Source organism: Grus americana, chromosome 13, assembly GCF_028858705.1.
Source record: "Grus americana isolate bGruAme1 chromosome 13, bGruAme1.mat, whole genome shotgun sequence".
In the NCBI taxonomy this organism is placed as follows: domain Eukaryota; kingdom Metazoa; phylum Chordata; class Aves; order Gruiformes; family Gruidae; genus Grus; species Grus americana.
The window spans coordinates 1,679,434-1,705,602 of record NC_072864.1 but is presented as its reverse complement, the minus strand read 5'-3'; the positions used below and the strand labels follow the sequence as shown (position 1 = coordinate 1,705,602).

General features: G+C 53.1%; 1 protein-coding gene across 5 annotated transcripts in view; it reads right to left on the bottom strand.

Moving 5' to 3' along the window:
- Positions 1–26,169, bottom strand: part of ANKRD11 (ankyrin repeat domain containing 11) — a 155,183-nt gene that overhangs the window by 29,106 nt on the left and 99,908 nt on the right. For all 5 annotated transcript variants that reach the window (XM_054840870.1, XM_054840869.1, XM_054840873.1 and 2 more), the window contains 2 exons: positions 10,776–10,920; positions 1,843–1,981 (listed from right to left, as the gene is read on the bottom strand). In XM_054840870.1, coding sequence (XP_054696845.1) covers positions 1,843–1,981; positions 10,776–10,862 — 226 coding nt within the window. In that variant the 5' untranslated portion in view covers positions 10,863–10,920. The remainder of the gene's footprint in view (positions 1–1,842; positions 1,982–10,775; positions 10,921–26,169) is intronic.

Sequence of the window (26,169 nt, the reverse complement as noted above, 5' to 3'; positions counted from 1 at the left end):
CCTCCGTGCAGACAGGGTGCTCGGCTCAGCCCTGCCGCTTGCACGCCCGCTTTCCCCAGGAAGGACGTGCTCTGAAGAGGAAGGAGAAGACGTGTCCGAAGAGAAGAGTCCGCTGAAAGCAGAGGGGTAACGCGGGAGCCGGTGGGCAGGGGTGTCTCACAGGCTGCACTGCTGCAGCCGCAGCCTCTCCCCCCTCTCTATTTTTAATTTGATTTCCTTCTCCCTGCTGCCAGCAGAAACATTTCTAACAAATTCTCAAACAAATACTGAACGTGGCAGAAACACCCTTGACAAAAAGCAGCAGCTATGGTTCCGGCTCATCAGCCTTGCTTTGCCCTGGCCACCCACCCTCCAAAGCTGACAGCCCTAAATTTATCCAACTGCGCCGCTACGGCACCATGAACCATGCCAAAGCCGGTTCGGAGAGGGAGTGAAGATCACCCGTGTCAAGCCGTAACCCCATCTGCTCCCACAACTGCAAATCCTGATTTATTCATTCTGCCACGCACGCCACGAACGCAAACCCAACACTTCATCCCCACAAACGGCCATCAGGACGAGCTGTCGTTTAATTAAATTAATTCATGTTTTGAAACTTTTTCTCCGGACAGGGAGTTCAGCAACTGCGAAAATTGCCATTCGGCACGCAGAAACACACACACTCGCTGAAGAGTAACAGCGGATCCAACTTCTTCACCATTTTTAAGCACATTCCCAACTTTTAGTCCATTTTATCTCTTTGTGTGATTTGTGATCCTGACCTGGCCAGAACTATTTCCAAGTGCAGATTTCTCAGAACTGTACAAAAAAGGAGCTACGCAAACCTCTGCCCATAAAGCCACAGCCGAGCCCCTTGCAACCAAACACTGTTACTTTCCCCACGTCAAAGCTTTGCAACAGCTCTTTACAAAACCAACAGCCCATTCAACTTCTCTGTAGCTACGAGGGGCCACGGCCCGCGAGAGCCACGTGTACCAGCCGCTCTTCTGCCACCAGATGCGACCTGCCCGACCACGACACAGCCAGGCTGAAATACCCACCGCAGCACCAACGCTTCCCAGAAACCAGGCGTGTATTGAGGACGCATCGTTCGGTCACGCTCCAACCACCGAGGCAACCTTGGCAGTCCCAAGAACAGGGGCGAACCGGTCACCTTCATGTCCTCGTGGTCCTGAGGACCACCTGCGCCAGCCCCAAACAGGCCACGTCACAGAAGTCACACCGCCAGCCCATCACTACGACCTCCAGACAGTTTTATCTGTGTTTGACAACACACGTGCCAATTGGAAATAATTGTTCAGATTTAAGACAGCGAAGCACTAGAAGTTTAAAGCCCCCAAACAACAAAGCACGGCTAGACAGGCGTGTGCATACATGTATTTATACAGACACACACATCTATCAGGTATACTTTAGGCAGATGCATGCAAGCTCGGTTTTTACTGCTTGTTTTTTGCCTTTTAAAGAGCACTCAGCCAGATTCTCTTATTTTCCAGGTTCTTACCGGAAGGCCCAGCACCGCTGCTCAGCTTGTTTAATTAACTGCACTGTTTAGAAAGGGAAGAGACAGACCACCAGCCAAGGGAAGGGGTGCCTGGACAGGGCCGTCTCTTGGTCTGGTTAAACGTATTATTAAGAGCGCAAGGGCCTCAATCCACTCGGCTCCAGATGCGTAGGCACGTACCACAGCGGCTGTCCTCCTGTCCTCACGCCTCTTCCTTCAGTTACAAAATACAGCAGGTTTGATAGAACGCTTCGGCATGGATTGTTCACGTATTGGACGCTGCGCTCCCCACCGCCCCACCACTCGTGTTTCCAGGGTGGACGATGTCGTTTCTTTACCTGTATCCGAGTCTTTTTGATCTCCATTTGTTCCAACAGTGAAAGGCAACTTCCGTTTGGTCGCTCGCTCTTTCACCTCTTTGCCGCCATCACTCCGGTCCAACTTTGGAGTCTTGGTTAGAGAAACTTTATCTTTATCCTAGAAAGAGAAGAGAGCAGATTAACAAGAGCCTTCCCCAGACTGTGCCCACCTCCAACGTCCTGCACCAGCCTCACGCAGCACCGTCCTCTCCTTTCTACCGTGGGTTTCCAGCACCAGGGTTTAGCATCTCGCAGAAAGGAGCCTCCACCGAGATAAAATGCTAAAACGTCACTAGAGAAGAGTGAGGTCAGCCAAGGCTGCCGCGTGGTGTGAAACCTGCAACCAATTCACGTGAAAACCGGAGCTAACACCTTGTGTGCGGCTGGGGACGCGCCGGCTGTGAGCACAGGGGGAAGGCAGGCTGGGGTGGGGGGAACCCGAGGATTTCCCACCACAATCGCAGCCGTCGTTTGGGAAGGGTTTCCCGATCCCAGGCAGAAGCGGGACGCAGGGGAGCGTGCACAGCACGCGAAAACCAGCATTAAAGCCCTTGGTTCAATGTGAAGAGCTGAGGGCTTCTCCTTGGGGCCCGCAGTATTTCTAGCACAAGAATACAGCATTACTATTTGAGCTTACGTGATAACATGTTATTCTGGAGAATATTCTGGCAGCCAATAAGTCTGCTAACATTACTGACCGTTTACAGGATCGGCACCGCAGCCAAATGCACTTAGAAGGTTTGCGCTGCACGGTCAGCGTAACGATTCATACCAAAGGGCCAGCACAGCCCTGCCTACACTCCGCAGGCAGCGCTCTCCGTCCGAGCACGGGCAGGCTCGACCCGCTCCCAGCTCTGCCCGCGCTGCTGCCTCCCTCGCAGGGTGAGGCGTCCCGCAGCAGCGACGTCCCGCAGCGAAGCAGCGGTTCCAGCAGCACCAGCCCCAGCCCAGCTCGCTCGCTCTCCCCCAGATCTGTGTTTTGAGGTCGATCATCTCTAAGCCCCAACTATGTGCAAACACCAGCCGAGGTGTTCTCAGCGCCTGAACGTTATTTAAGTCGTCCCTCTCCCGTGCAGGTTTCCACTGGGATTTTCAGAGGAGAAGCTACCTTACGAACAAACCGACCAGTATTGCATAAAAAGCGATGCAGACGCTGGCGGAGCATTCGCTGCGCTCTCAGAGAGGCAGGCCTACGTCTGCTCTGTACCGGTCTCGTTTATTCGGGTTGGTTTGGATTCTAAGGAAGCAGGTGATGCTGGGGACTGCTCGGTACGAGCGGCAGGAAGAAATTTTGAAGAAACATCCCGAGCAAGACAACAGTACCATATATTGAGACAGGCAAGATTTTTCAGATCAACAGTGAGAGCTGGTACAGTCAAACTTCAGGAGTTCAGTATGCTGAGAATATACACAGACTGAAGTCATGCTCTCGTGTTTTTTCTATTTGAGACACGCTATTATTTCAAGCAAGGGCTTCTGGTTTGAACGCTGTGCCACTGCTCTAAAAACAGGGCCAGAACGAGCAGCTTTGCAATAGATCCCATTTCAATAACCTAGCAAAACCTGGACCCTCAGCTTTAGATATAAAGTTAGATTAAACAAAAGAATCCTAATACGTTAAATCATGCAAGACCATCGCTGGAAACTCAGACAAGCAAATCTAACAGAAATTCCCTTGTTTAGAGAAGCCCAGTCATGCCGTCTGCATCAGACTCAGCACCCTGGCAGGTGGCTCGGGTGCCAGCAGTCACAAGACCGCGTCGTCACCGTGTGCCCTGCTCCTTCCTCTTTCCGAGGTTCTGTCTGGCAACCAGACTTCACCCGCAGATTAAAGAGAAACCGTTTACTCGGACCAACGGGTTCCGCTCGCACGTCCCCTTCGCGACGGGCAGCGTGACAGCCCCGCGGCTGCACGCCCAATACTCAGCCCCCTCTCACCCGTGCTCTGGTGAGGACTGAAAAAAATGGGTTGGGGAATCCCTTTTTTGGTAAAGCAAGCTAAACAAACCTATCCGACAGTGGCTCTTGTGGCCAAGGCACGTTCGGCCGCGGGCGCGCAGGATTTCACGTTCGGAGCCCGAAGAAGGGCAGCCCCGCTCGAGAGCAGCCGCCGAGAGCCCCTCCTCGGCGCAGGAGTCAATGGGATAAAGTCACGACAGCCAAAATAAACACTCCAGCCTTTTGTTTAAACACTCTGGATTTAAATGCTTTTGTCTTATTTGTTCTGACGTGGACAAAAATAGTTTGCAATAACAAATGATGCCGCTTCTATTGCCAGCTGCTGTTCTGACCAGCTCGGAGGAGTAAGGAAGGTCAGGGACCACCGATCATCGCCCAGGGCTGCCGTGTTGCAAGCAGGTAAGCTGGTCCGTCCTTTCCCTCCTCAGTTCAATCCGGCAGCGCTACGCTCAAACCCCACTAACCCTGCAGCAGCGCTGAGTACCTGGGAGGCCGCGTCCACGCGGGGTAGAGCACCGTCTTCCCCGGGTGCAACGACTGCAGAGACGTGGCCCCAACGTTCCCCTCAAAAACTTCAACTGCACTTCGAGACAACCATCAGCCCAACAAGTTTTACCCTCAGAAGTCATAGCCGACCCTCAAAAGCGACACTTCCCTGCAGCAGCTGCCCGTGCTGCGATTCCCTCACGCAGACCCTTTGAGCAGACCGTTCCTCCAAGGACTTCAGCACTCGGGTACCCTCTGCCCGCCCCAGCGGTGGGATTTCCTCCACTCCCAGCATTTCTTCCAGACACCGGTTCCACGTTGAGAGCTCCAACAAGAAGTCAATTGTGCTCAACACAAAAAAATAAATTTTTTTCACTGTTTGTTACCTTAAAATAAGATTTCAACTGGAGCAAACCCATCATGTCATGTCCTCTGCTGCCCAAAAAGCATTTTGCCTCGCAGGCAACCTGGCTCCGGGCACTGGCCGGCAGCGCTGCTGTTCTTGCACCCCACTTAAAAGCAAACGTTGATTGGGGACGGCTAGTTTAAAACGCACCTTCTCTAAAATTCCCTTAGTCTTTGGATTCGGCCACTGTGGTGAGAAAGCCCAAACCCACGGGCGGAGGGGGACTGCGGTGCCTGCAAGCCAGGTCAGTCGTCTCCGTATTAACGTCACACGGGATCTCCGCACAGTCAGCAATAAGAAAAAGTGCAGGACAGGTAAAAAACGCAACTTATTCTAGAAAGTTATTGCAATGTTGTTAAAAGCTCCGCGTGGGAGGAAAGACAAAGAAGAGAGGAATTAGGCAAAACCCCTTCCCAGAGAAGACGGTGAACCCAGCGTGGAAATGGGAACGGCTGTGTGAATCCCAGCGTCGGGCACGCTCGGGCAACGCTTCGTTTGCATTCGCCCTAACGCTTGGAGCTGTTAATCCAGTAAGTTCAGCAAAATTAAATACCACAGAACGAAGGAAGCGGCGGCAGTCCCGGCACTGCTTTGAAGATTAATTTGTACAGTAGCACAACGATAACCTTTTATACTAATTGGAGCAAAGAAGATCCAAACTTTGCTCCCCCCCTGGAAGCAGCGACCTGCTGAGGATGCCTGCGGCAGTTGGCGGTGAAACCACCACAGAGAAATTAAGGCGGCTTGGAGAGTCATATTCCTGAAAATAACATGCATTTTCTTATTTTGAGCTTTACTTCCCTAATTATTTCCAATTGTGTAATGAAAAACGTCATCCTTTTCTCAAGTAAAAGCTGCTTTCATTTTTAGATCATCTCATGTTTAAAGTCAGCTCAGGTACAAAGGTACAACAATCAGGTTTCACAAAAAAGGAAGAAATCCAAATTAATCGACGTTGCAGAGAAACTTGTACGAGCATCTGTAAGACAGGCCCGGGGCTCTCAAAGGCCAGGAGAGCTCTCGCTGAGGGCAAGAGAAGAGTTTGGGGGACGGGGTACTGTCGAGGGCTCGGCAACAGAAACAAGTTCCCCTGTGCAGGTGTTAATAAAAAGCTGCTTTGGCAAAGGGCGGACACCAGACCATGACTTCAGGAAAAGTCCCCTACTGTCACGCTACGTTATTAGTAAGATTTACTAAATGAGTAACTGAACCCACCTCGGCTTACACTTGCTACAGCTAAAAGATGCATCACAAGGTGCTATCAGCCGTCGTGGTTTGGAGCACAAACTCATCACGAACCGGCCCCCAGCAGCTGCCCGACGCGAGATGCTACGACGACGCAAGGCACGCGCGCGGCGTACGGACTGGGAGCGCCCAACCGCGTCTGTGCTGACTTCTCTATACGACAAAGATCTCTAAGCAGCAAGAGACCCTGATATCAATCTGCTCAGGTCATTAATGACACACTCAAATAAAAGCCACTTTTCACCCTCACGCAGAACTCCAGCTAGGCCAGCTTCCTGTCCAAATGTAGGTTTTCAGAGCAAAACCAAACATAGTTCTTTTAGATGCAAAATTCTGCAAGGCAGAGCCACATACAAACGCACGCAAAAGAAATTTGTATTTCCAGCAGAGAAGCTGAGCGCGTCTCCAGGTTGCTTTGCAGGAGGGGCCGTGCACCTGCAGCCTCCTCCTGCCCGCTGTCCGCAGGAGCCGCAGGCAGCAGGGCTGTGCTAGCGGTGCCCACACACAAACTGCAAACCACCGTCTCTGCCCGCTCGCCGAGAGCAGCGCTGGAGCCGTGCCTTCACTCCGTCACCGACAAAACCTGACTCACATCCCAGCCGCTTATGCAAAGACTTGTATTACCAGCGATGGAAATCCCCAAAGCCCTTTGTTCTCCAAAATGAGTTGAAAGTATTTCAGGTTCGTTAGAGCCCCTTCCAGTCCCTGCGGGGGCTCCAGGAAAGCTGGAGAGGGGCTGGTGCCAAGGGCAGGGAGTGCCAGGCCAAGGGGAATGGCCTGAAGCTGCAGGAGGGCAGATGGAGATGGGATGTGAGGCAGAAATCCTTCCCTGTGAGGGTGCTGAGGCCCTGGCACAGGGTGCCCAGAGAAGCTGTGGCTGCCCCTGGCTCCCTGGCAGGGTTCAAGGCCAGGTTGGATGGGGCTTTGGGCAACCTGGGCTAGTGGAGGGTGTCCCTGCCCATGGCAGGGGTGGCACTGGGTGGGCTGGGAGGTCCCTGCCCACCCAAACCAGGCTGGGGTTTGATGAGGTTGCAAAGCTCCTAAGAAGCAAGCGGTAACCAACAGAACCAGTGCCGGTAGCCGGGGAGGAGAGAAGCCCTGAAGGACCAAGGGCTCCAACACAGGTGCCATGGGCAATGCCCCACCCCGAGCTGGCACACCGAACTCCTGCCTGGGGCAAAACAGCCCATGCTGCAAAAAGCAAATGCTGTGAGAGCGGGAGTTTCCCTGCACTATCACGGCAGTCTGTCCTTAACGGAGCAGGGCTCTGCCGGGGGGAGGGAGACGGGGCAGGAGAAGGCTTCGCACCCTGCGTTACACACAGGGATGGACACAATTCTACCCAAACTGCACAATGGACGTGGTGCAAACCAAACGCTGGTATCCCTGAAGTTTGTGTCCCTTGCTGCCTTTCCAAAACCGGAGTACAACACATACACAAAGTTTCAAATGTCTGAATTTGGGTCCTGATCAATGTTGCAACAAAACATTATGGAGACAATTGGAACTGAAGTCCCTTTCCTGCGTGCCTCGAGCCTTCGTTGAGGTTTGTAAGAAACACTACCCTGCAACGACGGTGGGCTGCTTATCTTCACTGAAACGTCGGCTCTTCAGTATGTAAGTCACCCAGTGCCTCTGCACGTTTCACGGTGGGAGAAGAGAGAGAAGAGAAAGCAAAAGCTTTTTTGAAGGGCAGGAAAAAGAATGAAATAGGAGCAAAATGTAGTCATGCTACTGAAATTATTATGGATAAAAAGTGTAGTAGTTTTCCCCCTTCACTCCTGTGGAAGCCAAGTGAGTTTGATCCAGTGTGGGCATCAGCAAGGTACCGTGCCCTCCCAGCAAGGCTCCCTTGCTGAGAAACCACCACCCCTATCACCCCAGAGAGGGCAAGGGTGAGAAGGCAGCACCCTTCAGCAGTTTTCCTAACGCTGTCTCTGCCCGGTTTGCTCAGTTAACCTCTACTAGCTCCTACAAGCACATCCAAAACCAAGGGTCGAGCTCTGTTCTGCTCGGTGTTCAACCACTGCAGCAAAAATGCAATTCAGACTATGCAAGTGGGAACATTTCCCCATAAAGAGACAAATCCTCCGCCGCAGCCTCTGAGCACACCGTGTAACCACGCAGCGAGCGGTCCCAGGCACATCAGGAAATGGTTTCGACGACTGATATAATTCTTGCTGCGGTGTTGTGCTCAGCCTAAGTCGTGAGTAATCTGCTTCTGGTATGGGGATCTGTGGATCTACACCAGAAAGGAGAATTATTCATATATGGCATGCATATTTTTACAAAACCCTTCAGACTGAACTCAAGCAGAAGGAGCCCCCGGGGCCGCGGAACACCCGCCCCGGGCAGGCTGTGCGCAGCCATATAAGGCTGGCAGGGCCCGACCGGCCGCCCCGCTGCCTCTGCTAACCCCGGGAGAAACAGCTCCTCGCTCAACAGCAGCAAAGCAAGTGAAGCATCTAACGCTGTCGGGCACGGAGAGCAACAGAGGCACGGTGTTTAAACCATTTCGCTCCCGTGGCTGCGCCAGCACAAGCCCCAGCTCACCAGTGAATACGTCCCTCCCACTGAAGGGCAGGGAGAGGGGAGTTCGGAGTTCCCTCTTGTAATTAGCTCTACAACTGAAAGGCAGCGGCTCACATCCTCTTCCCCAGAGCACGAGCCCTCCGCAGAAAGGGCAGCCGCCCAGGGAGCCCGGCTCTAACGTGTTCGGGCGCAGAACTCACACGTTTCCTGCAACGCTCAGCCCACCGCAACACCAGGACCGCTGAGCGTCCTGCACCGTTACTCGCCTTCAGTGCTGGAGCTTCAGAGCCCAAACCTATGAAGCCCGTCTGATGCCAAAACAACTGTCGATATTAAGGGCGCATTGAGAGGAAAATACTGAAGTTGCAAGGCAGCTAATGCTTCACCACGCTCGCCCTGCGCACCGTCGCAGGCAGCCCCGGTGGGCGCGGGTCCCTCCGGCTGTGCCGCAGCTGCCGTCCCTAGCGAGCCTCTGCCAGCAAGCGTGGGCCAAGTCGCAGGCTCGGGCCTTTGAAAGTGTTGACAAAGGCAAGATAAATTAAAACAGCGGCTTGCTTGACAGGCAGGTACAACAGCGTCTGGAAGGAGGAGGTCTAACAACCAAGTGTTTTTACCCTGAGTCACCGCTCCAGAGTTAACTAGAAACGGGGCGATTTGCTGCATGCTGTTCTTCGGCCACTTACGGCTGGATCTCAGCTCAGTCCCTGGAGGACAGAAGCCTGCAAGTTTCCTCTCCATTGAGAAGATGAGAATTAAGTGAGCAGAAAGGTTCTTCCCCGTCCTAACTCAATACCACTCTCCGCAGGTCCGCGCTGACGCCTCTGAATGGGAAGCATAAAATTATTTGTGTCCTAGTTATTTAGCCAGCGGGAGATAACTCCAGCTCCCGGCGTCCCTAGCGCCGCTCAACAAACCTGGTCTGTAAATAACATGCAGCCTTTAAACTGCCGCGAGTGGATGAAATAAAATGGGAGCTGATTCATATTATAACCGATCCTCTCCCTCCCGAAGCACCTGCACCAACATTAAGCTTCTTACACAGTGCAGACAAAACCCCGTATTTACATATCCTGTGCTGCCAGGCTCAGCCTCATTTGCCAGGTATCTTCCCGACGGAACAGGGCGGCTGTTTCACCTCCAACACCCCTGCTCCCGGTTCTTGCCCCCCTCCTACAAGCCCCAGCAAAGTGCCCGGGCAGGGAAAACGCTCCTGTTCTCGGTGCGGCTCCACAACCAGACTCGTGCACGCAGAGAGGCACAGAAAGGGGAACGGGGCAGATGCTACCGGCCTGCTCGATAACCAAATTTCTGCCTGGGATTTTCCCGTTGGTTATTTGTCATTTTCCTCATTTTGTTAATAATATGACCTCAATCATAAGAGGAGTTGCTATCGTCAACAGGGGATTGCACAGGAAGTGACAGAGCAAGAGGCACGGCAAAGCTCAGCTTCAGCTCTAGAAACTCCTGGGGGAATGTGAGAAACTGGAGCAAGGAGGTGAAGGGAAAGTGGATGATACTTGTTTCCATAGCAGAATACAGTAGATATAGGTTTTAATTTTTATTTAAAGGTAACATTTGTACACAGCTTGCTGCACAACTATTTACTGGAAACTACCGATACTGAGAAGGATGAAAAAAGCTGAATGAGAGGAGGCAGAGCTTAAGGCTGGAGCAAAATGAGAAATGTGGGAATGAAGGAGAGATGAACTTCTTTATCTTTAAACTCAGGTTTCATCTCAGTAACCTCACCTCAAGCCCAGTCAAAACCTAAACACTTCAAATAAAACCCCAGAAGCAGTAATTTCAGCAGAGCAGCTCACAGGCCGAGTTCCTGCTCAGGCCACACTCAGAGCCCAAACTTCTGGGTGAAGCAAGACCAGCCGAGCCTGACACAGAGGTGGCATTTACAGCCAGAGGAGGAGGAGAAACTCCTCCCTCACACAGCACGCTCTTGCATGATCGCTGCATTACTTGGTCCTTCCACGGCGTAGTGCAGAAAGCCTTAGAAATGCACAATACTTGCAAAAAAGAGAATCTTCCAAAGCATCCCCCCCATTGCTCGGCTGAGTAGGGTCTATGTGGCTGCAGCACCTCCCGTGAAGTACAGCAGCCACCGAGAAATAAAGTGGACCTCCTCAGCTGGCAGAGTACCAATACACAGGTTTGATTCCGGTGATAACAGCCCACAGCATCCTCCTGCACGTGCAATACTGCCGCGGCTTGAAGAGATCGGGCACAAGGGGCAGCATCCCTCAAGAAAGGCAACTGAACCAAAACACGCTACCTTTTTCCCCGTTTGTTTCTCCACCATGTCGTTGCTGAGAGAGAAATCTTCTGGCTGTGGTGTTTTAGAACACCCACCCTTGGGCATCGTTCTGCCTTCCTTACTTGATCTTCATTTATGCTGCCATCGCCTCATCATCAACCGTCTGTTTAGAGAGAGGAAAAAGAGAAGTTAGACATCTCCAAAGGATCCTTCCACTGGGGGAGAAAAGGCAAGACACTTCTCATGGGGATAAACCCCCACCGAACTCTTCACCGGGACGGCAGAGCACCTCCAAATGCCGTGCACTGCAGACCAGAGCAGGCAAAACCGCTGCTGGCTTCTGCCACCTTCCGCACGGGAAGCAAGCTGGGGCCTGCACCTGCAAACACAACTTGTTCCACGTGCAAGGGATAGTCTAAAATGGACCGTGCCCAAACAGCAATATCCCTCCCATCCTTCACCTACAGCATCACGGCAAGCCTACATAAAGCTTCTTGCAGGTACGGCTCTGTCCAGAGCGCAGGGACGTGGGGATGGACCCCCCCAGCATGTGTCTGGGGCAAGGACAGCCCTGCTCCCCCAGTTTGTCACACTGAATTCCCAGACACTCGCAGGACCAACGCATGCATCGCTGAATTACAAAACCTACTTCTAAAATGCACTTTTTGAACACGTCACCATTATGAGACGAGACCAGAAACCGCCCAGCGTTCCCGGAGCAGTTTGTCCCAGGCTCCTCACCCCGGCACCATACGCTGCCACGGAGCCTTGGCCTAGGTAAGACAATTTGGAGAATAACAAAGCGCTCCCTGCTCCTGCCATGTGTTGCCTGGTTACAGGGCTGAAAAGACAACTGACATCTGAAATACAGCGAAGCATGAGCTGCAACAGGGATCAGAAATACCGGCTGAAGCCAAGGCAGGCGAGGCCTTTTTAGGTGAACAAAAATATCTCCTCTCCCGAGACCAGAGGCTAAAAAGCATCCGTGCAACAGTATATCTCCGAGAAGTGACCCACATCAATCCCCACAGCAAAGGTCTCGTCGTACTTACGCTGAAACGGCATAAACAGGCACCATTTGAAAACTCTTTCCCCAGCTAATTGCCACCTGACAACACTACACATTGCACCCATTAACTTCTTATAATAGCGGCTGGGTTTCTGCAGAGCTACAATTGCAGGAAATTGTCCAGGAACAAAGTCATGCAGCGCTCCATCACAAGATGGGAATTCTGTGGGCGGGGAAGAAAGAAAGAAAACAGAGGAGAGGAGAGGAGCCAAACCCTCCCGCCTGCTCAGGGCCGGGGGACGAAGCAGCGTGGACCTCGCACCGCGTCCCGGGCAGCACCGGGGCAGCCCAGCACCATCTCGCCGGGTGCTGGGTCCCCGCACCGGAGGTGGCCGGGGCAGGACAGGGGGTTAAAGGCTGGAGGAACACTAGTGCGGTGCTTTCACCAGCCTTGTATTTCAGAAGTTCCCTGGAAATCCCTTCATAATTTAAATGTTTCATTTATGCTTCAGAGGGGCCCTTTGGGTTGCTTTGTGGGTTTTTTTATTTAAAAAAAAAAAAAAAAAAAAAAAGTGATTCACAATCCCCAGCCCAGCCCTGCAGCAGCACAAATTCCCAGACCAAAGCGCCAGGCACAGACAGCTCCAAGACATCCCGAGCTGGCGTTTTCAGCAGGAGACTGTGCTTTCCAAGGCAGCTAATCCCTCGTCCCAGCTCCTTCGCCTGAGCTACGGGAGAACGGTTACCCACGTTTAGTGACGGAGGCTTCGGGGACTGAGGCCTCTTCGTGTCCCCCTGCTCGACGCAGGGACAGCTGTGGTGCTGAGTTTTGGGACCCCCAGCCCAGAGCCCCCAGCCTTTTCCTTTTGGATGGGAGAGCAGGAAAGGACCTGACCTGGCAAAGGCAGGAACAGGCTGATCAGCCCTCCTCATCGCTGCAGATGGGAAGCAAAAACAGGGGGGAAAGTGCAGAAAATTCAGTATACCAACCCTGCACGTCCATAAAGAGAAAATGGAAAAAGAAAATCTTCTCTTAGAGCGAGGGAACGACTGTAGAAATCTGCGTCTCCAAATTTCTGCTCTTCATCATTCAAAGGGCCTGCAGCCCAGCACAAGTGCCAAAGTTCAAGCACCACAAGGGCTGACTGAAAACAGCACCTTAAAAAGGCAGCTCGGCCGTCCTCGGGCACGCTCAGCAGCGGCACAGAGCCTGGAGCTCGCAAAACCTGAAGCCAAGAGCGATCAGCCCTGGCCTCGGTGCTCCCGCACACCCAGCCAGGGGATCACCGGCTAACAAGATGTCACGTTTTACAGCAGCGTGGCTCTCCGGGCACCGGTGATGCTCCACCGAAGGCACTGCTCCGCAGCCCGAGGCGTCCCCTCCATGTTCCACGTCGGTGGGGTCCCAGGCGCTGCGACTGCTTCCTCTAAAAGCAGCTTCCGCCATTTACAGCCTCAAGAATCTCACTCTGTCAGCAGTCATTAACCAATTTGTAAAGTTTAAGGGGTTTTTTTCCCCCCTTGGTTTCACCTACTGGTGCTCATTAAGGTGCAGATAAAGGAGAAACGAGCAAGTGCCTGAGCATGTGCCTGGGAGGAGGCAGGAGCCAGCAGGAGCACCAGGTCGGTGCAGAGGGGACGGAGTCGGCCGCCTGAACAGGTTCACTTCAATATTCACTGCAAATCTGAGACGTGCAAATTCAGATGACGTGCCGGGCAAGGGAAACCTATTTCCACTTTGCAAAGGACATTAAAAACAAGCAACTTCACTTATGCCAGTCATGAGCACAGGGACCAGCACGGCTGGGACCGGGGCACGCTCTGCTCCTCACCACGAACAGCCAAAAATTAAAACCACGTCGTTCCCAGCACCTCGCTAAAATCGTTCCATGGCCCGCACGCCGTCAAATTTATTCTTGAAAAAATTCTGCCCGCTCCCGATGTCTTTGTGGCTGTTTGTAACCGGGGTAGGTACCTATTCACGTGGAGCTTCGAAAACCTGTTTAACTGAGAAAAGGCCAGACGGATGCCAGATTAATTCTGCACCCCTTCTGTTCATCTAGCTGACTCATTACACTTGGAAAGCTGGCTGCCTCTCCATGTAAACAGAGCACTGGCCTGTTTAACAGCTTGGAGGGAGTATTACATTTGCACAACAATTACCAACAACGCTCGGAGTCTTCGTTTCATTTTTAAGCACGTTTAATAAGAGTCAGAGGGGAGGTACAAATTCCCAGTTTGGAAGAGTTATCCCCAGCTCGTGGGAGAGACGGCTGAGCGTTTCAAAGTCGCAAATCTAGGGCTGCAGAATTACAATTTGGCTTCAATCCCTCCTAATCTGGGAGCCGGACAGGCCACCCCCCCTCCACGACACCCCTCTCAACCTCACCTCTCTACCAGGAGACAATCATCACCCTTCCTATTTTGTAAACAATTAACTAAGCTCCTTGAACTAGATGATTACATGTCTGCCGCACAATAAGAAGTGGGAGACCGAGTGAGCTCAACAGAATATAATCCCTCGCATTTCTCCAGGAAAACAAAGGAGCTGTTTACCTCTGGCCGGCAGCCAGCCCCGGCTGCGCACGCCACCGTCCCCGGGCACGCCAGCCCCTCGGCCCGGCCGGCAGCACCCCCCCGCCCCAACAGCCAGCGAGGTGTGGGTGCCACGCACCCCTCCTGGGAAAGCGGCGATGGAGAAGGGGGAGTCTGCCCTGGGACTCGGCCAGCCTGGACGTGGCAGCTCCCGCCGGTTCGGGGTGGCCGGCTCCATCGGCAGCCCTGGGCACGGGCAGGGAAGGCCGGCGGCGGTGCCAGCTCCCGGAGTATCGCACACACGGCTTTACCTGTAGGGTGAAGGCTGGAAAAGCGGACGTGACACCCAGTCCGGTCACCCTGTGCAGCGGGGAGAAGGGCAGCCCTGCGGCCTTTCCCCGCTCCTGCCTGGGCTGGGGGCCCTCCGGGCCGCTGCCTCCCCCCGCGGCACCCCGAGCACCCTCCCGGAGGGTGGAAACACAGGACTGTCGGGAGCAGGACCAGGAGCGGGGCTGGAGCCGTGCCTAGCAAGGCCGGTTGGGAACGGCAGCGCTCTGCAGAGCCAGCCCCGGCCATGCACACGCACGATCTTCTCCTCTCCGCTTGCCGGGGCGAGGAAATAGTCAAAAATGGGTTTTATTTCACCCAGGGCATGCCGTGCCAAGCCAAAGCCACACACTGAGACCAAACGCTTCTGTGGAGGACCTCACAAGGCAATGGTCCCAAAAGGGATGGGAAGGGAAGGAGGGGTCATCTGTCCCTCTGAGCTGCAGGAGGAGGAGGAGGAGGAGGAGGACAGTGCTGCCAGCTGCGAAGCGGGACCAGTGGCACCCGTCAGCTAGGACTGGGCTCCTGGCAAAGACGATGTGCAAATGGGGATGGGCCCAGATGTACATGGCCGGAGCCCCCTCGCAGCCCCAGCCAGCCAACGCCAACACCGTGCCTGGCAGAAGAGGAGATTCCTCGCTAACGAACCCAACCGGCGTAGGTTTAACCCCCTATGCCTACCCCTCCTGCCCACGGGCACAGCGAGCGACGCCCGCAGCTGTGACAAGTAAGAGAAAATGCAAACAACGCTGAAGTCCTCAAATGCTTTCAGATTTATATCCAAGGCGGAGCAACAGCTTTCCTCTGCTCTGCCTGCACCACAGGCTGCCTTCCCCAGCTCTGCCTGCACCACAGGCTGCCCGTCCTGCCCCTCCAACCCTGCCCTCCCGCAGACCACCAGCTCCCCTGCCTGCACAGCCTCTCTCGCCCCGCTGCGTGCAGACCAGCCAGGCTCCTGCCATCTCTATCTGAAGCCACAACAAATTAGCTCATGCCCAAGATCTGTGCATTGAAGCCTGCCCGTACCCTGCCAGCTTGGGAGTAAAAAAGATTGTGCAGACTTCTTTAAATGCCAGACAATAAGAAAAAAAGCTGGCTGGAGGCTCTTACCCGTTACAAAAAACTCCGATGCGAGGATGGCAATTAGAGGCGCAGACGTTATTTGCACAAATCCAACACATTTGTTTGGTCTGAAAAGGTTGGAATATGAACAAGCCCCATCGAAACATGAAAATTTTAAAACCTCGGGCTCCTTTTGAGGACTCTGTCCCAGAAAAACAGGTGTCCTCAAATCTTTGAAAATTGCCTTAAAATAACAACTCAAATAGATCACATCCAAAATTTGACACACACCCCCCAGCGCTGGAAAGCATGGGGAGGAAAACAGAAGTTGAGGTTTTTCAACGTGCTGAACTGTGCCCTTCTCCATCACCCTGCTGACACCGTCACTGAGGTGTTTGTCACCCCAGCAAAAGCCACCTCCGAGCCAGGCAGCGCGGTGGCACCTGCTGAGTCTGCACTGAAGCCCCGGTGTGCGTCACTGGCAGGCTGCATGTCCAAACCAGCCGCCGTCCGACCTCCAACCCAGCGCTGCCCGTGTAGTGCTGGTTTACCGACACGCTCCCAGCAAAGACCTGCTCTTCACCAGCTTTTCATTTCCCTGTTAGGCCTACGCAACTCATGATTAGTACCTAAAATTGCCTGTGCGCACCGGCGGGACGTGCACTTTGGGGAACAAGGAACAATTGTTCTTTGTGCTCCAGCTCCGTTCCGGAAGAGTAAAGTCCATCTTTTTTTCCACCACAGGTACATAAGCCCAAGAGCAGCAGGAGGCCTGCAAGCCAAGTGCAAACACAGGTGCGTTGTTTCATTCCGCAGCCTTACAATGGGTAATCCCAAAGGTTACCTATTAATAAGATAGCGCAGCGCAAGGTGCTAAATCTTACGGCCATTACCAAAACGAGCAGAGATTTCTGCATTTCCCCGTTCTGAAGGCGTCCGGTTGGAAAGCACGCTTGCCTGCTGTCGCATCTGGGGTTAGCCGGTTTCACAGCTCCGTCACACCCTCACCTTCAACTCAACATCCTTCTTTCTTTCCTTCCTCCCCCTGGGGAACCTGCTGTCTCTTTGTTCTTGACTTTTGAAGGGGGACGTCGCTCCTCATTGGGATTTGTAACGGACGAAACATCTTTCTTCACCTCTTTGCGTGGCTCCTTCTCGCCTGCTCTCAAAATTAGTACCTGGTCCCCACAACAACCGTCCTTTCTTCCGCCTTTCTCAAATATTTATTTCGCCTTAACCCACAGTGCTTCCTGACCTCCTGATACGCCTGTAACTGCTCACATCTGGATGTATTTGCATGGGGCTCAGGCAAGGTTCGCTTGCTTTCTCAAACAGGCGCCGGCCAAGTAGACTTAGTAACATGAATTAAAGCAGCTATTAGTATTTCAGTCATTCGTGAAGCAGATGCACCTTCCCGGTGTTTCTTAGGACCTGCAGAAAATAACACAAGGGAGAAGCTCAGCCTGCCGAGCGGTTTGTGCACGTGGATGCGCGCCCACGTCTTCGGGGACCACGGCCAAGATGATGCTCAAGACCTCGCCAGGCACCGTGAACATCCAACCCCTCAACGGTTCCGATGACTCGCTACACAAAACCATCCCTGCTAACGAGTTCCATTTCAACCACAGCCCCCTACACATGTAACCTCCAAGTGTCATTTCCTGCCCCAGCATCTGAAGACCAGGCAATGGTCTCAAATTATGATGACAACTCTACGTTTTTCTATCACGCTATTTAACAAGATTATAGTTGGAAATTTCTGCCCAACTACCCTGTGATTCAGAATATTCCAGCTGGGACCGTTCTTGGGATAAGGCCGAAATAAAAGCGAGCCCTGACAGTATCCTGCAACTACGAGCAACCACTCTGCCTGTGTGGTTTCTCCGGGAGCAGTTTTTCCCACAAACCCTTCCCTCAATTATCTATATGCAGCTGCCTCTTGATATTGCTACATTTCTGGATGCCACTGATTATCTGGTTTCTGGCCAAGGTTACAAAACTGTTGTTTCAGTCGGTTCTCCGAGCTGCGGTCTGGTCTGGGAGCGGGATCAGCTGCGATGAGGAAACCTTTGGAGCAGCGCAGGGCCCTGCCGCACCACCATTAGGCAGAGTGGAAGAGCCGATTACGACACCGTTGTCCTACCGGTGCGATTGCAGGATGGCTCTGGATCGCCGTCTCGGACCAAAACCTGACGGAGAGGGAGGATTCCAGGCTTCACCCATCTCCTCTCTGCCTTGCACAGAAACCCATGAGGCTTCAACCGGGGAAAAGCTGTAACCGCGTCCTGCCAACACAATCATCTACTGGACTTCTTGCACATCAGCCTCCTTAAAACAGCGGTGAACTCCACTCAGACATTCCCACTGCTGATGCACACAGGGGGGAAAAATATTTCCCTAATTAAGTACATCCCAAGGACTTACACAGCAATGCTGTGCACCTCCAGAGCGATCGGCAATGCTAACTAGAAGCAGACTGCATGGGGTATTGCATGTCCCATGTATTTAAGAGGGAAAAACGCAGCCCAAACTATCCTGCACGCAGAAAGGCACGTGCTGAGAGGTATGAGAGTGCGAAGCCTTTACCCGCAGCTCACTGCGACACAAGCGGGGCGAGCCTCCACGGCACGCAGGGTTCACGCAACGCGCCGAGAGCCTGTCCCGAAGGTCCCACCAGCGGGGAAAGACGGGGATTCCCCGGGAGCGCTTTATTCTGGCAAAATTGAAACAACACAAATCTCCACAATCCACTCTGTTCCCAGGACGGTTTGGGGAGCCGGGCTCTGCCCGCCCCGTGCCTGGCAGGGAGCTACGGCTGCGGCTCACTGCGGTTTGCTCTGCTGAAGTGCAGCTCAAGGGGTTCATGAGCCAAGCCCCAAAAACGAGCCGGGCCCGATTTTCAAGACGAAGAAACATGTTAGCACAGATAATCCCTGACCGTTGCTGTCCTTGATCTGATGCCGACTAAATCGCAGCGAACGAAAGGGCAACAGACAAAGCAGCAGCGACTGACGGTGCCCCGGCAGCGAGCTGCATCGCCCGCCCCGGCAGCAGCAGCCCGGGGACCCAGGCGCGAGGGGCTGGCAGGGTCTGCTGGCATGTTCCGCTCCGTCCTCGGCCGGGCTGAGGCTGCTCTGCGCTCCCCACCTGCGCACCTTCCATCTTCCCGCTCCTGGCACGAGGGACTCATCCCAAGAGGAGGCGGCGGGGTGAACACCATTCCTACCGAAAGCTCGTGTCAGCTCCGGCAAGCCCCGTCTGCTGCTTAGCTGCAGAAAGGGAAGGCTCGGGAAGGTAACAGAAAGCAGAATGCATTTGGGCTTATTTTCGGCTGTCTAAATTAGCACAGGCGCTCCGTTACGCGGCTAAATCACCAATGACTTTGTGCCTTGTTCACAGCAGATTTCACCAGTGAACTGAGACCCAGTCCTGTGAGTTTGGGCTGCTTTAATTAAATAAATACTACCATATTCCTAGAGTATAGCTCTGTATATAGATACGTACGTGCACACGCATGCACAAACACACACACATATCTAATGTACATACAGACTGCAGTAAAAGCCCAAACGAGACTTTTGCTCCAGTCTTGTCCAATTTTCTGCCTTCCATGCTTCAATACGTAGAAGCGTGAGACAAAACCCAGCTTTTACTACAAAGAAACCTACGTGACTTAAACAAGCCCTTAAACTTCAGAGGAGACCATGACCAAGCACGTTAATTACATGAGAAAAAAAACCAAAAATATGTTGCAAAAGGTGCCCCGGCCATTGCAACAGGATCCTTCAAACCCAGGAGACCTTCAGCTCGGAGGTGTGCTAGGACCAGCCTCACGCAGCACAGGCTGCACCCTAATGAAAGCCCTGCTCAAGCCTTGGCGGATTTAAACGAATACTTCGGGATGTCCACGTTTAAACTCGTGTTCAGTCCCCGATGTCGCAACAGCCAAGTAACATCTTCTCCCAGCTGCGAGCATGAAAGGCCGTGGTAATCTCAACAAAACATTTCTCTTCCTCCCCGTTGTTGCACAATTCTTCCCGGTTTCCCTCTCCCTGTCTCAGCATCCTCGTGCCCACTGCAAACATGCAAAGCTTCCTCCGAGCGTGGGAACCTCAGGAATATTGTGGCAAATTTAGGAGCAAGTACTAGGCGACAGAACAAATCTCACACATCACCACTTCACAGGCAGGGGCCCCGAGGGCATCAGGCTTTGGGGGAAAAGCAAACACAGAACTTCACTGATTTACTCCTATTTGGGGTCTGCAAACCCAGGAGTTTCATTCTGGCCATCTGCCTCTTTCTCCTTTTCAACTGAGGCCAGTGGGTTCGAGACCGATGTTTTACATATATACAAACCACTTTGCAGCAAAACTGATATTTGTTTGCCATACTAATGCCAACTTTTAAATGACAGGGCAAGAACTGACTAGAGACAGACATGAAAAAAAAATAATCCACAAACCCAGAAAAAGCCAGAACCGCTCAGTATCACTCCAGCAGAGAAGGGAAGACAGTGAAAGCTCGGATGCTCTTATTTTCCAAACTAACCAGAAGACTTCAGTTACACAGGGCTCAGGTTAGAAGTGCCACATTAGCCTTCCAAACCTTCTATTAACACATCCCTCAAAGTTTGATTCACCCCCCACCGCTGGAAACACCCAGGAAGGATAACCACCACACGGAGTGTTGGCAAGAACCTGCCCTTAGCTCCTGCTCCGAAGGATTTTCCTTCTCCAGTAACAAAGCCAGGGCTGTGAGCAGACACATCTCCCACCTTCAGCACTTGCAGGCGTCGCTGTCGGCCTCGCGGTGCAGCAGCCAAATCCACCGCCAGCACCAAAACCCAGCGTAGGGCAACGCATCGCAGCTGCAAACCCGTTGTGCTCCCAGCAAAACACCAAACTCATGTGATATTCTCCCTCAAGATATGGAAAAGATTGATTCATAGCTCACATTAAACCAGGAAGTCTGTAAGCATGAAAGGAACTTGGAGGGGGGGAACTAGGCCACGTAAAGTTTCAGTTTTCTGCCAGGGCGGCGCTCGGGCAGGGAAACCTTTCTCACAAACACACCACGCATCATGGAGCAAGCACGGCACAAAGCCAGCGCCGGGCAACCACTGGGCTACGGAGGGGGAAAGGCTTCTGCCGGTTACAGAGGTCTGTGAGGCGGCGCAGGCAGGGAGGGAAGGGGAGCGAGCGCTGCGGAAGGTCTGCTGCCCAGATTTTGGGGCTGCAGGGCGGCCACACGCACGGGGCTGCTCTGGAGCTGGCTCCACGCACAAGCTGGAACTGCTAATGCTTCCTCCCAGCCACCGCCGCTCCCACTCCCAGCAAAACCGTCACCACAATTTTCGTACTACTTAAAAAAGACGCCACGGCTCCCCAAGCCCCGCCACGCTGATAAGAACAGTGGATTTCCCAGATTATTTCAGCCCAAGCTGGAAGCAGAGCTCCGTCTGGAGCTGTGAGGCTGCTGACGACAGACCACCGCCACGCTGCTATTTAACAAGCTGTACGACAGGAAAAACGCTTGCTGTGGCTTCTGTGGGGCTCTGCGTGCTGCAGCCAACGCAGAAAAAAACCCAAAGCCCGAGTTTCTCCAAGCAAACCACATGCTCTCCACCGCCGGCTGCCAGGCGTACGGGGAGAAGCACCCTGCCCGTTACCTTCATCACTTCTGCTCGTCTTGTTTCAGAAGCCAAATTCCCCATCCGGTTTGCCCGTTCCTGGTCCAGCACGCGATGCCTCCACCACCGCGTGTGCCGGCAGGGTCCCTGCCCGCGGCTGTGCCGATGCCAGGAGGCTCACGCCTGGCTCAGCGCGCTGCCAAGGACCCCGGCCGTAAATACGTAAGAACAAAGCGGCCATCCTCTTCCAGGGGACGGCAGGAAAGGTTTGGGCACAACACGACCCTGCTGCCGGTTTGCCAAGAACCAAATCAAGGTTAATTCTCCACAAATCTGCAGCCCTCCTCTCTTCCTCCTCCACCTCTCACGTTACAGTCCTTTTGAAGGTGATCTATTGTACGTAGACATAGGAATGCATTTACCAAAACGAGTATATTCTTGTATAGGGGAAATTCAATTTTCTCTACAAAGCTATTGTTGAACGTATCATCAGAGCGGGAGTAATGGAAAAAGGTTAAAAATGGGTCTGCTTTAACGGATGGTTTCCGTAAGGACATGGGCCCCTACCCTTCAAAAGAACCTGCGAGCCCCTCCTGACTTTGGGCCTAATTAAGTTACACGTACACGAGGCCTCTTGTAAGACAATTTGTTATAAAGCTACTGCTTAGACACCGGCCAAAACCCGAGCCAAGTTAAGATTACCTGGGGCTGCGTGAGGCTCTGCAGGTCTCCCCAGCACCCCGGCACATCCCCACCGCGGCTCTCCCAGGAGCCCGAACATCTTCAAAAAAACAACATTCAGACAAAACATATGTGTGGCAAGTTGGGGGAAAAAAAAAAAACCAAACCAGATTCTCCGCCGCCTCCTTGTCTTCCTTAAAAAAGAAAGGTCTGTCTCCCAGCTGCGTGCTGGATTCACCTTCCTCCCCCAGGCTGAGGAGCCCAACGTGACAACACGGCACTCCGTAACAAAATTTGGAGAAGGGAGGGATCAAAGTCAGGCTTATTGACCCCAGGGGGAAAAACCAGAAGCCGCAAGTGAAAGGTAGTCTCTGCCCCAAGAGCAGCCCAAAGCCAGTCTGCAGACAGATCAAAATAACACGTTAAGGGACCCGTGGAGCCCAGCCTTAGGATACAGGTAGAATGGTACAACCGGAGTGGTACTATTTATACCCGGTCCCCCAGGTCTGCACCAGTCTGACGTGGCCAGCACCTGGCAGACAGCACACGTGCTCTCAGCAGGATCGCAGCAGGCAAAGGAGATGCTTTAGGTCCTCCCGGTAACGCTGCACCAAGCACCACACCACCTGCGAACCACAGCCTCGAGAGGTGAGCTCAACCAGCTTCCGTCTCTGTGATCTGAGGACTAAACCCTCTCACAAGCCGGGACCTAACCCCAGGCTGCGCGGTGGTACCCAGCTCGGCACACACCACGCCGAGCCTGTGCCCACCCGTGCCGGGGGGAGATGCCCGAGGGGGTGCGAGCCGAGCGCCCCAGGGGCCTCGAGAGCAGGACAGGAGCGTTGGGCTTTGACAGTCTCGGTGCTTCGTGCTCTCGGCTCCATCCTTTACCCCGTGTACCTGTGCGGTGAATCAGGGCACAGAAAATGGCTCAACCAGGTCTACGCCTGCAAACTGGTTTTACCCCCCCAGCCAAGCACAATGGGAAGGGAGATGGAAAACACCAAGAGTTGCAGTTCCCACCCTCTGCACGGTGAAGCCCTGCCACCGCCCCGGAGCTTCCCGTGGACCTCGCAGCCTTACCGGCAAGCTCCTAACCAAAAACCGCCCGCAGAGCCCGGCCAGCTCTGAGCATCACTGCCCAGCGCTCCCAGGAAACACCGTGGTTTGCGTACCACAAAACTCGAGCTGGAGGATATGGGACTCATCACTTAAAGACAAGGGTATAACGCGACGTCTGAATTCACCAGCAGGCTCCTTGGCCAGCGGTACCGCGAGCTCCACAATCCGCAGGAGCAACGCTGGAATGTCAGGGCTTCGTTTGGCTGTTTACCTGCTTAACTGATTGGCATCAGCGGAGTTAAACTCTGCTCTACATCGGAAAGGGGTTTTACAGCCTGCATGCTCCGTGCTGGCTTTGGAGAGAGCATTTCTCATGGCTGGGTACATCCCATCTCCCCTCCGAGCTCTGTTTACCCACGATAGCAGCCCGCTGCCCCGGCTGTGCAAACACCGGCCCTGGGAGCCGCCGGCACCCGCGCAGTATCGTGGCAACGTGGCTGAAGCCAGCTTTGCAAACTCACAAAGTGTGCAAATTAATTTCATTATCCGCTCTTGCACATCATGAGGAGGGAAAACAAATAACCTGCCTGAAAGTACATTCTAGTAATTATTAACACGGCATAAGTTAACCCCAGGGGAGTGGGAGGAAAGACTGGCCAGAGAGGAGAGCCTGGCACTCGCCTGCTCGCTAGAGCATACAGCATGTCGGTACTTTTTAAATACAAAATCCAGCCTTATACTGCATTTTGTTCCCTGTTTAGCCCAAGGATTCTTCATTCGCTTGGCTGAACCTACACATTCTCCCAAACGTTTACCAAGTAAAACTGACCATTCAGATATTTCACCAGCAAAGCTCTTCCCTTCCGTTTGCTTTTGCTTTGACATCTCTCTTCCCCCCAGAAACACTCCGGAGGCACCCACCCCTTCGGCAGAGCTGTCCAGATCGTCCACAAAACCTTCTTTGGCGATGACTAAAGCCCAGGTATGCACCGAGCGTTCCGGTTGCTATTTTACTTCAGATTAAACACATCCTTCAGCTTAGGAGCGATGCTGGTCTGTACCAGTAATCCTCCTCCCCCACACACACAGGAGAGAAAAACCTGAGATTTAATACCCTGCGGCACACAAAAATTTAATCCAGAGCTGTACGTCTGGATTACGCGACCCCTTCCCCACACCGACAGGCACAAAGCCCACGTCGTAGCAAAATACGTGTTTATGGAGCTGGGATTTTTGCCTGTGGAATTCACGCAATTACCTTCATTCTTGAAAATCCTAGTAGCTCCTATGTCACTGTGATAAAATGGCTATAGATGATAACGAACCCACGGCTCTACCACAACAGAAAGCACTCCTGACCACCGCACCACCACAGCTCCTTTGCCAGGAGCCCAGATCCCTCCCGGGCTGCCTCCCCACAACAGGGCACTGGGAAACCACCTTCCGAGGTGCCCGGTTTGGGGGTATTTAGCTTCATCGTGGAAAACTGAGGGGATCTCAGCTTGGAGGAGAGCATAGCAGACCACGACGAACCTACAGCAGGGCTGTGGCAGAGCTCCAGCACGTCTTAGAGCATTATTAGTAAGCCATTAAGAGGCACTGTCAAGACGGATAGGCTTTAAGATTGCTTTACAAGGCAGTTGTCAGGGATTTCAGGATGCACTGGGTGCTGCAGCAGCTCAATTTTCACTCTAAAAAGACTGTTGTGTGAGCATTGTTTTATAAGGGACCTCACAGTAATAAGCTGAGATGTTTTTCAAGGTAGCTAACGTAGCCACATTTTAAAACCCTGCCTGGCATCGGCACAAAGTGCTTGCACGCACGCACCGGGCTTCGAACTGAATTAGTCAGAGCCCGGTTTGGACACGGTTCCTGTACAAACCTGCTCCTGCAGGAACGTTCAGCTCCCTGCAGACACAGCCCGACCCTGGGAGCGCAGATACGCGCCGCAGCCATAAGCCCAAAACGGGCTCTTCCGCCCCGGCTGCTCGGTGCTGCCGGAGAGGTCGTTCACCAAAGCACGTCAGTCCGTACGCTCCCGTCCTCCCTTCCCTCGCAGTATTTTTGGAAGGAAAAGTGCAGGCTGCATATCTATAATACTTGAAATGAACTCTCTGGAGGTTCCAAAAGCTTTTTACTCGCCATGTTTTTGAGAATATCAATATAAATAGATCCGCACAGCAATTCTTTCATGTTTTTCTAAAGGCTAACGGGCTTGGTGTGCTGCTCTGCAAGTCAGATTACCCCGAACAGCTCGGGAGCGCGGTGACCTTCAAGGGTTTCCCCAGCCTTCCTCCTTGTCCCGCCCCACCGGAGACCACTCGTGAGCGAGGAGAACCAGTGGCTCAACATGGGACCTATATGCTCCATTCCATCACATCACCGTATCTATATAGGTTGAGGTCTCCACCAACCGAATCCAAAGGTATTTTCATGTCCCTCTCCATTTCCAAGCTGTTTCTGTATGACCCATACACCATCACAACCTATTTTCACTAAGTTAAGCAAAAGTGCAAGGATTGGAAGTCAAGTCATCCATTCTTTCGGCACCAGTTTTCTGGGTTTGTTTTATTATCCCTCAGACCTCCCGAAACACATTTCCCATTACTGCTCTGCACCTCCCCACCCCGCCAGACCCAGAAGTGGCCACATAGTTTTACCAGAACAGCTTAAACCAGCACATTTAATCCAGCTTGCTTTTTTTTCTTTTTTAAAAATCAGCAGTACAGTTTTCCATAGTCTAAGTCACTGTGGAATCAAAGATCACCCACAATACCATTTCCACCCTCTTCCATTTTAAAGGCACGCTAAACATTTCACAGAGTGCAGAAGCAAGATGCGTACACCACGAAGAGGGCAATTCTCTGACTTTCTAATGTTTTTAAGCACTTGTTTCTAGTTCGGATGGGCCATAATATATTGTCCATAAGCACGTGTGTGCACAGGGAACACTGCGGGTCCGGAGCTGGAGCAGGCTCCCTGACCTCCCGGCCGACTTGCCACAGCCAAGGATGGACAGGAGTCACTGGCTCGGGGCACTTCGCCTGGGCTTTCTCTCCCATCCTGATTCTTTTGCATCTTTAGCACGTGACTCAAGGCTTAAGCTG